Genomic DNA, 14440 nt, shown 5'->3' with positions numbered 1-14440 from the left:
GATACTAGCGGAAAATCCTAACTTTACACAAAGAGATGTAAAATATCATAACGTTATTCCACAGTGGATACCGTCATTAGAGGGTAGGCTTAGATTAGACAGAGACAGTTTAAATCATATATGCAGTGATCATTTTACGATTTATGATTATTGCTGGGGCAATAGGGTATTCAGTTCCTCGCAACCAAGCCCACTACATCAGCTGCAGAGAACAACAATTCAACAATTCAATTTCCTGCAAGCAACACATCAGCCGAAGAGATGGCAGAGTTCATGGGTTTTGAGGACAGTACCACCGCTGTGCTTAAAAAAATATTTGAGCAGAAACCCATGGACTACAGAAAGTGCATTTTATCATTTGATGGTGCAAATGTCTATGACCATGAATTTAAAAAAGCGAGACGAGCATATTGCTTCATTTTAAGTGGCCTTCTAGCCGACTGGAGTATGGTTGCAGGAGTTGCGTTGAAGGAACCTTAAAAGGTGGAAGATATTCAAAACTGGTTGTCAAAAATTTATACGGCTGCGGGTAAAATTGGTGTCTCAATAGAGTTTAATGTCGCCGTTGAGACATTATCAGCTGTTCTGTGAACCTGTCAAAGGACAAAATTTACTGTGGGGCATCGATATGATGCATCTACTATTGAATTGAGTGCACGCATTGATACAAGGACGCCTTAAACGCCAGGGATCTCCAGTGAACTATACTTTACTTGAAGGATTGAAGAAGTGTCCTTCAAATATAAAATTAAAATATACATATTGGAGGTTCAACATTGACCATTATTGTGAGTTGTTTAGCGATGAAGTGATTCAAAAGCTTTCAAAATTAAAGCAAACTCGAGATGTACAATCGTTAAAATTTGTGGTGTCCAATATGAAAGGATTTGTCAACTTTTTAAAAAATTATCAAAATATGTCTCTGGAGGACTAAGATTCGGCATTGGAGGAATTTGGCGATTTTGTAAGAGAGGATGATTTTAGTGGCAATGACCTCTTCTTCTCGTGCATAAAAGCATGGCAAGTGTTACTCCGCAAATATTCTAACATTAACCTTCTTAAGTGCACGACACACTTCACAGTCGAAAAATATTTCTTTATTATTGGCAAACGACTCACAATCGAACAAATGATAAAGGATAAATTGCAATATGACAAGGAAATAGAAAAGAACGGCTAACTAATGTACAATCAAACCCCCCACAATATTGTGATGCGGAAGATGTGTTGGAAAACATTCCCCAACATGATGCGGAAGCTGTGTTGGAAAACATTCCCCAAGAGAATGTTCCCCAACATAATGCGGAAGCTGTGTTGGAAAACATTCCCCAAGAGAATGTTGCCCAACATAATGCGGAAGCTGTATTGGAAAACATTCACCAAGAAAATGTTATCCCAACATGATGGGGAAGCAGCCTTCGAAAACATTTAACATTTGGAAAGGGAGAGTTCATCATTTTCGTATCTTTTCAGATGTCTTCTTTCAAGAAATGCTGCATTCCCACATGTGGAAATGAGCAGATAGGGAAAGAAGAGCTTTGTAGGATATTAGCGGAAAATCCTAACTTTACACAAAGAGATGTAATATATCATAACGTTATTCCACAGTGGATACCGTCATTAGAGGGTAGGCTTAGATTAGATAGAGACAGTTTAAATCATATATGCAGTGATCATTTCACGATTAATGATTATTGCGGGGGCAATAGGGTATTCAGTTCCTCGCAACCAAGCCGGAACTTACCCCCATTGCCAGATAGACCTGCAATTGTTTCCGTACAAATTTTACAAAATCAAAATGTGGACTTGCTTGTACCTAATGTACAATCAAACCCCCCACAATATTATGATGCGGAAGCTGTGTTGGAAAACATTCCCCAAAATCATGTTGATAACGTGAATGTTCCCCAACATAATGCAGAAGCTGTGTTGGAAAACATTCCCCAACATAATGCGGAAGCTGTGTTGGAAATCATTCCCCAAGAGAATGTTCCCCAACATGATGCGGAAGCTGTGTTGGAAAACATTTCCCAAGAGAATGTTCCCCAACATGATGCAGAGCTGTGTTGGAAAACATTCCCCAACATAATGCCGAAGCTGTGTTGGAAAACAGTCCCCAAGAGAATGTTCCCCAACATAATGCGGAAGCTGTGTTGGAAAACATTCCCCAACATAATGCGGAAGCTATGTTGGAAGACATTACCCAAGATCATGTTGATAACGTGAATGTTCCCCAACATGATGCGGAAGCAGCCTTCGAAAACATTTAACATTTGGAAAGGGAGAGGTCATAATTTTTGGTCCTACAATAAAGTATACCCATCTTGCAGAGTGGAATAATAAAAGCACGGACTTTGTCTAAACTTACAAAATCTTAAAAAATACGCTTTTTTGGCCCTTTTGAATATACCGCTAAAATCTTTAAAAAAAAATTCACGAATTTTTGGCCCTTAGGATGCCCCTAAAAATCTTTGAAAAATCCACGCTTTTTGGTCCTTTTGATACACCAAAAAATCTTAAAAAAATCCACGCTTTTTGGTCCTTTTGATACACCAAAAAATCTTAAAAAAATCCACGACTTTTTGGCTCTTGGGACGTCCCTAAAAATCTTTTAAATATCCGCGCTTTTTTTGGCACTTTGGATGCCCCTCTAAAATCGTTAAAAATCCATGACTTTTGAAAATTTACTCGCTTTAAAAAGTCCACGCATTTTTGTCAATGTTCGCCTTTTAGGGGTCGATTATGGATGGCATCCCAACTCCAGTTACGTTGCGGACAGTAAATTTAATAATGGAAAATTCCATTTCTGTATTGAAATTCATACTTCTTTTACAATTTAAGTAATAGCCGAAGGCTCAAAAAACCGGTTTTAGAAGAATTTGACAAAAATTTCTGTCGTTTCACTCATTTTAATTGTGTGATTTTCACTTCTGGCAACGCAACTTTAGTTCAGTTGCCATCCATAATCGACCCCTATAATACGTGTATTTTGTTTGTTGGTATAATTGATTGGTGTTTTGTAATAATAATCTTTAAATTTTGAAAAATTTCATGATTTGTGTATATTTTCAACTAATATTTGGTTATTTATTTGGTGTATAGAAAAAAAAATATATAAATTAGGAGCAAATCAATTTAAATGCCCAACATAAATGATAAGTTTGTTTTTTTGGTATCAAAAATATGGGAGGTGAGGGTGAATGATGACATCGATGTGTAAAAAATTCGATCTTAGATATATACTCGTATATAAGTATGTATATAATATTGTTATTATATATTAATATGGCCATAAATTACTTAAAATAATCTGAAACACTGATTGATAGCAATACAAGAACAAATTAAATAAATATTCGAGAAATCCATTTTGTGAGCAGACATGTAGATGGGATGAGGATAAGAAAAAGAAGACATGGTGTTATGATAAGCAATATATACTTGTACGTGAATGGAAAACAAAATAGCTTCTAAAAAGCAAAGGAGTGAGAAGAACATCAATGTGAAAAAAATAATACTTTCAAGTTGTTACAAAATTAAAAAATAAAGACAAAATATAAGAGAGAGGGAGAGCATGGTAGTAATAGATTACCATTTCAAAGGTGTTCCACGATTGCTGGCTGCATTTGCCCTGAAAATAAACAATTGGGGATTAAAACTTGCAACAATTAAAAACATAAAAAAACAAAGCAGAAAACTTACTTTACAACACCCTGCGCCTGCGTGGGTGTTAATGTAATCAATGGTGTTAGGCGTTCTACAAAACGTTCATTGTTACGCTCCAATTCCCTTTGATAATCCTTTTGATCGGATAGAATTAGGTTGCGATTCTTCTTTAGAGCATCAGCACAACGTTTGGAGAATTCTCTAAAGCAGAGACGTAATTTGTTTTGATGTTTTGTGGGTATGGTAACACCATCCGAGAGATTCGATAGAAAAACAGCAGCCATTTCCATGGGTCCCTGATTAACTGTGGTTCCAATGCAACCTTGCAAAACCATTTGTAAGATTTTCGGATCAGCTGGCTCTTGATTAGTGGCCGCAGCCAATTCTATTGTTTTCTTTTGTATATCTTCTATGGCCACTTCAATGGGTTCCAAGACAATTTGTTGGCGATTAATTACCTGAATGCGTGTCTTGACATAGGGGAAGTGATTAGCGGTTGTTAGAATGGTTTTACGTTTACACTGTTCATGTAGTTCACCATGAGCTTTACCGTTTTTGGTAAATGGTGTGGCAAAGATGAAACGTTCTAAAACAAAAGAAAATGAAGGAGGTTGAGAAGATATATTTTAAAGTTGTTTTGGAAGTTGTTCATACTTATATTGAAATTCCTTTCAAAGTAGGTTTCTCTATGCCTCAATTCATAGTTTTCAAAATATGGCTCCACATAGGTGATTTGTATATAGGCCTTTTCGGGATCTAAGCTATTGACATCCACAATATTTGAGTCCTTGATAATGTGCACAGAATCTGGTCCAAATCGTTCGGCATAGAAGTTCTGAAAAAAACCGTTGAATTTTTTTTTTCAAATTAGTTTACATTCATTATTCCGATTTACCTGTAAACGACTAAATATTTCCGGTAATTTGGTTAGGGTTGGCTCCTTGTATATAAATTCCTGTTGATCCAAATCTCCAAATTTGGCCCCATAGAAACCCACACGGAAATAGGTACCAAAGACACGCTTTCCCTGTAACTGGGCAATGCGATTGTAGGCTAGCTGTAACTTGCCGTGTATTTTACTTAATTTTTGGAAATCACGATTAGCCTCGCAGATGGGTATGAGGATTTTATAGACTTCATTCATGGCCTCATACATGCCGGAACTAAGACACAAATATGTATATGCTGTTACCATCCAAGAAAAACAATCACAAAAGATTAACTTACATTTGAAAAGAATTTGCCGCCTCTTCCAAAAGGACCTTAAGACCAGATTCTGTAAAATGATTACCCAAACAAATACCATCTTCACCAGGGCTGAGAACATCATCGGAGACAGCCGATTCTAGTAGGGAATTTGGTGTTACCTTTTGGAAACTAACCGCCCCGACTGGTAAATGTGTCTGCGATTCCAACATGCTAAGATATTCGGCAACGAGCGCTGCGGAGTGGACAAAACACATGGCAGCCTCAGTGTGATTTGCCCTCTCACGATGTTTTTTGGCCATATTCTCCAACCATGTCAAACGTAAATCGGGATTATTTTGGTAACCCTTGGCAATACGATGCATTAGATCCAACAACATTTCGGGATCTTCTTGATACTCTTTCATTTTCACAGTATCCGATAGAATCATGTGCAGATTAAAGAGTAAATCTTGCACTTGTTCGGGAAATGAGGTCTCCTGCAGATCGGTGTCGGATTCAGCATAAACCAATATGGTTTTCAAAGCACGACGCAGAGATTGTTCGCTAAATGATGAGCTGGTACCAACCAACGAGGACAAAGACATGGTTACTTGCATTTTAACACGGGCAAAATTCTGGAAGTGAAAAACAAAATCGTTGAAAGAAATTAATTTTGGATTCTTGACAGATTTTTAGGGGCATCCATAATGCCAAAAAGACGTGGATTTTTTAAAGATGGTTAGGGACATTAATATTCCCAAAAAGTCGTGGATTTTTTAAAGATTTTTAGGGACATCAATAGTCCCAAAAAGTCGTGGATTTTTTAAAGATTTTAGGGACATCAATAGTCCCAAAAAGTCGTGGTTTTTTCTAAAGATTTTTAGGGACATCAATAGTCCCAAAAAGTCGTGGATTTTTTAAAGATTTTTAGGGACATCAATAGTCCCAAAAAGTCGTGGATTATTTAAAGATTTTTAGGGACATCAATAGTTCCAAAAAGTCGTGGATTTTTTAAAGATTTTTAGGGACATCAATAGTCCCAAAAAGTCGTGGATTATTTAAAGATTTTTAGGGACATCAATAGTCCCAAAAAGTCGTGGATTTTTTAAAGATTTTTAGGGACATCAATAGTCCCAAAAAGTCGTGGATTTTTTAAAGATTTTTAGGGACATCAATAGTCCCAAAAAGTCGTGGAATTTTTAAGGATTTTTAGGGACATCAATAGTCCCAAAAAGTCGTGGATTTTTTAAAGATTTTTAGGGACATCAATAGTCCCAAAAAGTCGTGGATTTTTTAAAGATTTTTAGGGACATCAATAGTCCCAAAAAGTCGTGGATTTTTTAAAGATTTTTAGGGACATCAATAGTCCCAAAAAGTCGTGGATTTTTTAAAGATTTTTAGGGACATCAATAGTCCCAAAAAGTCGTGGATTTTTTAAAGATTTTTAGGGACATCAATAGTCCCAAAAAGTCTTGGATTTTTTAAAGATTTTTAGGGGCATCAATAGTCCCAAAAAGTCGTGGATTTTTTAAAGATTTTTAGGGAAATCAATAGTCCCGAAAAGTAGTGGATTTTTTAAAGATTTTTAGGGACATCAATAGTCCCAAAAAGTCGTGGATTTTTTAAAGAATTTTAGGGACATCAATAGTCCCAAAAAGTCGTGGATTTTTTAAAGATTTTTAGGGACATCAATAGTCCCAAAAAGTAGTGGATTTTTTAAAGATTTTTAGGGACATCAATAGTCCCAAAAAGTCGTGGATTTTTTAAAGATTTTTAGGGACATCAATAGTCCCAAAAATTCGTGGATTTTTTCAAGATTTTTAGGGACATCAATAGTCCCAAAAAGTCGTGGATTTTTTAAAGATTTTTAGGGACATCAATAGTCCCAAAAATTCGTGGATTTTTTCAAGATTTTTAGGGACATCAATAGTCCCAAAAAGTCGTGGATTTTTTAAAGATTTTTAGGGACATCAATAGTCCCAAAAATTCGTGGATTTTTTCAAGATTTTTAGGGACATCAATAGTCCCAAAAAGTCGTGGATTTTTTAAAGATTTTTAGGGACATCAATAGTCCCAAAAAGTAGTGGATTTTTTAAAGATTTTTAGGGACATCAATAGTCCCAAAAAGTCGTGGATTTTTTAAAGATTTTTAGGGACATCAATAGTCCCAAAAAGTCGTGGATTTTTTAAAGATTTTTAGGGACATCAATAGTCCCAAAAAGTCGTGGATTTTTTAAAGATTTTTAGGGACATCAATAGTCCCAAAAAGTCGTGGATTTTTTAAAGATTTTTAGGGACATCAATAGTCCAAAAAAGTCGTGGATTTTTTAAAGATTTTTAGGGACATCAATAGTTCCAAAAAGTCGTGGATTTTTTAAAGATTTTTAGGGTCGTGGATTTTTTAAAGATTTTTAGGGACATCAATAGTCCCAAAAAGTCGTGGATTTTTAAAGATTTTTAGGGACATCCAAAGTTTCAAAAAGGCGTGGATTTTTTACAATTCAAAATTTTTTACATTCAAAGTACCAAAATGGCGTGAATTTTTTAATGATTTTTAGGGGCATCCAAAGTGCCAAAAAGGCGTGGATTTTTTAAAGATTTTTGGATTTTTTTAATGATTTTTAGGGACATCCAAAGGGAAAGAAACGATTGTACTTACATTTCCAATTTCGAAATTTTGTCTCATCAGCAAATACAATGATGCGGCAGCCTGTGAACGTATGCCTGGCAAATTTGAACCACAATGTTTAAGCAACAACAAACAGAGGTCAGCACAAATATCTGTCTCCTCATCAAACAAAAGATTTGGGAATTTAAAAATCAGAGATCTCTGCGAAGAGAATAGGTTTTTCAATGCCAATGTACTCTGATTGCGCGATAGGGCATGTAATAGAACTTTCAAGACAGTGCCCAATAAATTATGATGCATTTCCGAATGGGTAGCAACCTGCACAATTATCTCCAAGCAATCTAATATAACCAAAGTTATTTCCGTGGCCAAAGATCCCTCGATGAATTGATTTAATTCCACTTCTGGATCTGTCTTTACAGTGCTATCATAAAATTGTGTCCTATACGGCATTTGATCCTTCTTCCAACGAAACTTCTCTGTTGAATTGCGATCTTTACGTCTCTGTATTAGATCATAACGTGCCGAATTGGTGCCACGAATACATTCTTCCAATTTATCTTTTAGATCTGTGGTCTTGCGGAAACTTTGGGTGTTTCGCTTTAGGGCGGGTAAACGTTTTTGGCCCTTATATTCAAAGCAGGGTAAACAAGCGTTGAGGACTTGTAACATTTGATGCACCCGATGTGGTGAAAGACCTAATGTCCAACGATATAATGTTGATTTTTCGAGGTTCTTTAAAACCCACACAAAGCAAACCAAGAGATGACGTGTATTCTCACTGCTTAAGGGTGATTTATTCTTAACTTGGTCGGTAAAGGCATATGAACGAGAACCCGATATTGCATATGCGACCTCTGGACTTATTGTTGTGGTAGAAATCATGGTATTGGGTCCTTGGTAATCTTCTAAGAGACCCATATTATGTAGTCGATCATTGGAGTCGGTTAAATATTGATGTAATTGTGGTATGGCATCCATTATAATACCCAGTAGTGGTAGATATAAGGCAGCCACCCGAGCTCGTGCTTCAGCGTCCGTGTAACGAGGATCTAAATCGTGGGAAGTCATTAAATTCTTTATGCAGCGAATGGCTTTGCCGTGGAGTTGGGGGTTTCTGAAAAGATTTAAGGAAAGAAAATTTTGAAAATAAAAATCAATCAGCTTAATATGTTTTAATACAAATAGGGAAAAAGCACGAACACACACGACCGATGATTTGCTTTAAACGTAGCTAAAAACTAATATAACCGAGTGACACGAAGCACCAGCCCTCTATAGCCGAAATCAACTTACGGTACTTCCAAAACAGTAGCCAAATCACTGAGAACCAAGCCAACCAGGAAATGTTGTTGCCTAAAGTCAATACTTAGATCAGCATGCAGGGCAGCCCTCTCAATGGAACCCTATAAAAAATATCAAGAATTTACAAAAGTCCTTCAAAGCACAACAACACCGCATTTCACTTACATATGATGTTCCACTATTATTCGATGTGGTACTCGGTGTGGGGCTACAAGGTGCCGACTTGGTGGTATATGGAGTTCCAAATGGTAAATTCAAGGCCACAAAATGTTCATGACTACAGACAATGCGTAAAAAGTCAATTTTATAATTCATTAAATCGGGTATTGAGGCATTTTTGGAAATCAAAACTTTGTAATAGGTTTTGATAAGGCCAAACACAAAACCACGATCCATAACACTGAAAAGATCGAATATAAAGAAACTAAGGCTGGCATTAAGGCTTTGAGCTAATTTAGGTTCATTGCTGTGATAACCCACAACCTTTGTGGTTACCAAGTGCACAAGAGTTGATATATCATCGGTGTATTGATGGGGGAAACGCTGCTTCCTTTGTGATTGGAGAGTCATCGTTACGGCCAAATGTTCAATCATTGACTTGACAATTAATTCAAATAAAAACCATGAATTACTCATCGCTAAATCAGCGGCACGACCACTGGCCACAACCCAGTGTAGAGCTAATTCTTCATGCAGCAAACGAACTTGACCATCTCTGCCGGCAACATATGTGGGTGACATTTCCATGGCAAGTTCTTTGCGATCTAGACTTCGTCCAGCCACCACATTATCATAAATGCTATAGGTGTCCGAGCAGGTGGATGAGGTGGAGGAATGCATTTCTTCTGCATTGCTACGGCTACACGTGATACGTCTTTTACCACTAAATGGATGGGGTATTTTGCTTTGGAATTGTACATAAGTAGAAAGTAAAGATTGTCTTCCATGTTGATCAATAACTAAATCATCATTGAGTATGGACAAATTGGCCGATACCAAACACAATACCTCAAAAACCGTGGAACCCAGCGACAATGTTTGGCCCCCAATTTTATAGGTGGTTACCAGCAGTTCAATTAGCTTATCCAATACCAAATGCAAGTTTTTAACCAAAGGTTCCCTTTCAGCATTGGCAATATCCAAGAGACACTTTTTCATTTCACTCTCCATATTGCCTTCACCAATCCTTGGTGGTATTTTACGCGAATCCAAATATTCACACATTACAAAGAAACGATCCAAATTGGCGTCCAAGGTATGGACTGATGTCACTGCCTCCACAGATATGGTAAACACGGGACGATGATTATCCAACCACTTCGTACCAGGTAAATGGACATTGGGTGGTATAAAGGAGTAATTCTCCGGCGGAGCTTCTACCATGACAGGCAACTGGAACTCTCCCACCTTCAATTTTCCATCTTCCATCAAGGGTAACCAGGTGTAGCCCACCGGAGTTTCTACCGATGGCTGGACATCTTGAGGTTTCTTTTGACACGATACATGATATATGGTAAACAGCAAATGATGATTTTGCTTCAAATGGGCCGGTAGGGCAATTTTGATTTCATCATAAAATCCAGGACACTTGTTGTGATAATTTACTGCCGTAAATGCCTCATTGGAAAATTCGGGACAAGATGACTTACCAAATATGGCACAAAGGGAATCATTTTGCGTCTCCCCGGCCATTAATTGTACCCTCACAGCTATGTTACGTGCCGACCCGGCCCTTGAAGAGAAGTTCAATTCCTTGGGTGAAACAAACAACAGATTGCGATATGTGTAATGGGGATTATAAATTGGCATTGTGGGGAATTCTAGAATCTCTTTAATGGGTCGTGTCTTGTCCGGAGGATAGGGATCAAGTTTTGCCAACTCGGGTGTTAAAGCATTCTTAATATCATCTGGACAAGGCGAAATTTCCAATTTGATGGAACCTGGTATACACTTGTATTTCTTCATTGCTGAACTGGGTCTTTTTAGCTCAATTAAAAATTTATACAAATCCTCATCTTTCATTTTGTCCGCCTCCTGTTTGAAAAAGCTGGATATAGTTAGGGTAACTGGTCTAAAGGATTCCACAACATTTGCAAAATCATCTGGAGACCATGAGCGACGTTTCTCTTTACGCTCCAATGAACCTCGCCTAGTCAAGGTACCACTCATGTCATTGGCTTTGCGTCTTAATTGATCAAAGCTACTGGTTGAAGATTTACGATCAAGGCTATTTGAACTGGCCGCTGAGCCCAGGGAACCTCCTGACTCCCTTTCCTGGCCATCTTTACCATCCTTTCCATCAAAGTTTTCACCATGGAATATACTACTCAAATATATGCCAGTCCAAGCAAATGGCATGCGATATTTTCCCAATCTCTCACAGTAATCGGAGGCATTAATTTTGGCCTTTTCACGACATTTATCTTTGTCATCCTTTATATAGGGTTCCACAGAATCTTTTATATCGCCTTGCAATACCTTTTCCAAGCGTATAACCAAAAACAAATCATTGCTGGGATAGCTAATATCAAAAATGGCCGATCTACTTTGGGTACTTTCATCGGCAGTGCGTACGTGCGTATTTAACATTCTCCTCAAAGTGTCGGAATTCATATCAAAATAAAAGTTTTCAGAAACTTTCTTCTTCTCCTTGGCATCATAAATGGCCATTGAGGCAAATATTGGCTCAACCTCCAATTCTAATCGCAACTGCAAACACTTTACAAAAATACGATGACCCATATGTTCCATGGGAAACTCTGCGGCCAGCCGACGTTCTATAACATCTTCTGGATCTGCTTCTGGGTATAGAGAGAATAGAGCTTCTTGTCTATCCACAAGTCGTTTCATTTCATTCGTTTGATCGACATGTTCGGGAGGAACATCATCGAGTAAATTTGGTATCAAAGGATCATTTACCGATCTTCGTAAATCAAAACTTGCCCAAGAGCCTCGTGGCGTAAGAGTGTCCGTACAAGAACTAACTGATGACAGACTGGCAATTGATTGCCTAGAACTGGGTGTGCAGCTGGTACTTTGATCCGTCAAGGAGGACTCATCAAAGGAAGCAAATTCCTTATCAATTTCAAATTCCTGTTGATAGGCTGATGGACTAATGGTGCCACGATCAATGCGTTCACGGGCACAACATGAACTTGAATAATGACGTTGGGCATATTCCACCACTTTCCAGGGGCGAGTATAGCAATTCACACACTCCTGAATGTGTTGTGGTAATTCCGTACTAAAAGCAAAAAAGTGTTAAAAAGAGTTCTCTCTTCCCCTACAACTCCTACTTACATATTCTCCTTTGGTACTATATGATCTATGGTTCGGATTTTTCTGGGTATGGTTTTCACCATAACATCGCCAGGTGGAAAATCCAAAATGTTCTTCAGGGGATCACGATTAATGGTGTTCATGTGTGCGTTAAGGAACTCTTCATAATCCAGAGGTTCCACGGGCTCCGTCAATGAAAGCTAAGGAGAAAAAAAGAAAAGGTAGATGGACACACCCACCTTAATATCCATGGGCAAAATTAAAATTCCCTTTTTTCAAACTTACAGTCGAGGAGCACATCAAGGAATCCGTGGTTTTCGTTTGCATATGACAATTGACCACATTTTTACGCACATCCGAGGCATGACTTCTATAAATGGAAGAAAGATATAAAAGTTATTTCCAATCTCATCGAGCCAGCCTCGCCCTTTTTCATGCTACTCATAGATGGATTCTATGTGCAAAGAAACTATACCTCGACAACTTCTGGGCAAATGAACGTTGAGACATTTTTATCGTTGTTCTGTTTTCGTACAAAAATATTTTTTTCTATTTTTTATCAAAACATAGTTTTTTCCGAAAGAAAAAACTCGGTTTGGTTTGTTTATAAATTTTCGGCCTTCCTCTGTGTATGTATTTGACAACTAGAGATGATGAACTAACGATATCCGCAATGTTTACAATTTTCGATTACAGTTGAAGAACGAACGATAATTTGCCGAAATACATGTGTGAAGCGGGAAGGCGACACTATGAACTAGTGTCGATGGCACTATCGATAATATCTATTATTTTTTAAAAATACTATATCGATAGATAGTTTTGTCTATCGATATTATCGGATTAAAAACCCCTAACCTAAAATTCATTGAAATTAATAGAAATTTCGCGGCTTTTCGGTTTTGTGGATATGAGAAAATAAGTTGGTAGTCTCACGTACAAATTTTTCGGAACAGTAAAATGTATTTTTACTAAATAAAAGCAATTGTTTTTTTCTCCTTTTTGATTTCTGTGAACTATTTGTGCAAAATGTCAACAAAAGCGTAGACATTTCCGCCATTTTCATTTCCAAATTAATGGTGGTGACAAGTTAACGATAATATCGATAGCAATCGATTTTTAAAACAATTATATCGAAAATATCTAATGATGGGAATATCGATGGTTTGCCAGCTCTACTATGAACCATGGTGGAATAAGAAGGTGTAACATCAAATCATGTGAAATGCATTGCTGTGAATTGCTTGTTTACATTTTGTATGTGATTTTATTCACAATAACTCATTTTGACAACTCATATGCAGATCAGCTGTTTTTGGCGTTACACCTTATTATTCCACCATGCTATGAACCATCCCAGCAACAAATTTTGGAAGCTGTGCAATTGGAGTTATGATTTCACAACATCTTTCGATGTAGTCCAACAGAGTTATGAAAAATGCACTCCGTTCGATACATTTTATAAGCAGTTGCTGTAGAGATCCCTAAGGAAAAAAACAGGTGATTGATCCCTACACATTTCAAAAGATAAACAAGAGCTGTGTTCCAGAAATAAAAAGTTTTTACAATTTTTACGACTTTTACACATTTTACTCGAAAAAGCGTTCCCATACACAAAAAAGTTGTAAAATGTTCACTTCTCTTTAAACAAAAATGGCGCTGAATGATGCTCTCTTAAAAAACTTTTTACACAACAAATTTGGACGAGTAAAAAAATAGTAACATGGTTGCCGGTGTCTGATTGGCTGATACGCCGACTTTCACATTTGTTCCAGTTTTTTTGACGTATTTTCCATTTTTCCGTTCCCGAACTATTTCAAAAAACTTGTGTGTGAGAACAAATTTTTTGCAGTTCTCTCTTTTACGAGTTTTACCATTAAAAAGTACGGGAACGAAGCTAAGAGTGTATATATTTCGAAGAATTTTGTATAAAATAGAGAAATAAATACTTAAGTTGCGATCATTTTTGCGGTAATTTACGAGACGGAAATTTTTAATGGAGTGGAGTTGGAGTCCATTTCGAAAGATGAACTAGTGATGGAAAGGCAATATAAAAAAAATTTTAGGATGATGAAGCAAAATCAGATACGCTTGGATTAATTGGGGAACGGAGAAAGTAAGCTCAAATGTGATTGAATATAATGGAAACTATTTTTATTTGTGTTTATATATATAATAAAGTTCTTTGTGTTCTTGTTTTGCACCAATAATAAATGCATTTTATTTATTTTGGGATATTTCGAAATGGCTTGCATTTTAATTGCATCTTTAGACTGATTAAAAATGCAATCCGAAGGATACATATAAATTCAATCCAAAGCACTACATCTTAAGCTGTGATTTGGATCGAAAATGGAGTGCATCCTAAGCTTT

The 14440-nt window shown here is 37.0% G+C and overlaps 1 protein-coding gene across 3 annotated transcripts in view; it reads right to left on the bottom strand.

The window, feature by feature from the left end:
• Positions 1 to 3037: 3037 nt before the first annotated feature.
• The window catches only part of Zir (dedicator of cytokinesis), a 166634-nt gene continuing 155231 nt past the window's right edge, over positions 3038 to 14440 (bottom strand). For 2 of the 3 annotated variants that reach the window (XM_073971393.1, XM_073971394.1), the window contains exons 2-11: positions 12353 to 12437; positions 12089 to 12267; positions 8954 to 12032; positions 8780 to 8889; positions 7514 to 8600; positions 4894 to 5489; positions 4562 to 4829; positions 4321 to 4501; positions 3703 to 4252; positions 3038 to 3631 (exon numbers count right to left, since the gene is read on the bottom strand). In XM_073971393.1, the coding sequence (XP_073827494.1) occupies positions 3589 to 3631; positions 3703 to 4252; positions 4321 to 4501; positions 4562 to 4829; positions 4894 to 5489; positions 7514 to 8600; positions 8780 to 8889; positions 8954 to 12032; positions 12089 to 12267; positions 12353 to 12394 (6135 nt within the window). In that variant the 5' untranslated portion in view covers positions 12395 to 12437 and the 3' untranslated portion in view covers positions 3038 to 3588. Of the gene's footprint in view, positions 3632 to 3702; positions 4253 to 4320; positions 4502 to 4561; positions 4830 to 4893; positions 5490 to 7513; positions 8601 to 8779; positions 8890 to 8953; positions 12033 to 12088; positions 12268 to 12352; positions 12438 to 12542; positions 12740 to 14440 lie in introns of those variants that run through there. The other variant, XM_073971392.1, reaches the window with a different exon arrangement.

This window comes from Musca autumnalis, unplaced genomic scaffold (assembly GCF_047663935.1).
Source record: "Musca autumnalis isolate F117 unplaced genomic scaffold, ASM4766393v1 scaffold_2, whole genome shotgun sequence".
Classification (NCBI taxonomy): Eukaryota; Metazoa; Arthropoda; class Insecta; order Diptera; family Muscidae; genus Musca; species Musca autumnalis.
This window is presented reverse-complemented; position numbering and strand designations above follow the sequence as displayed.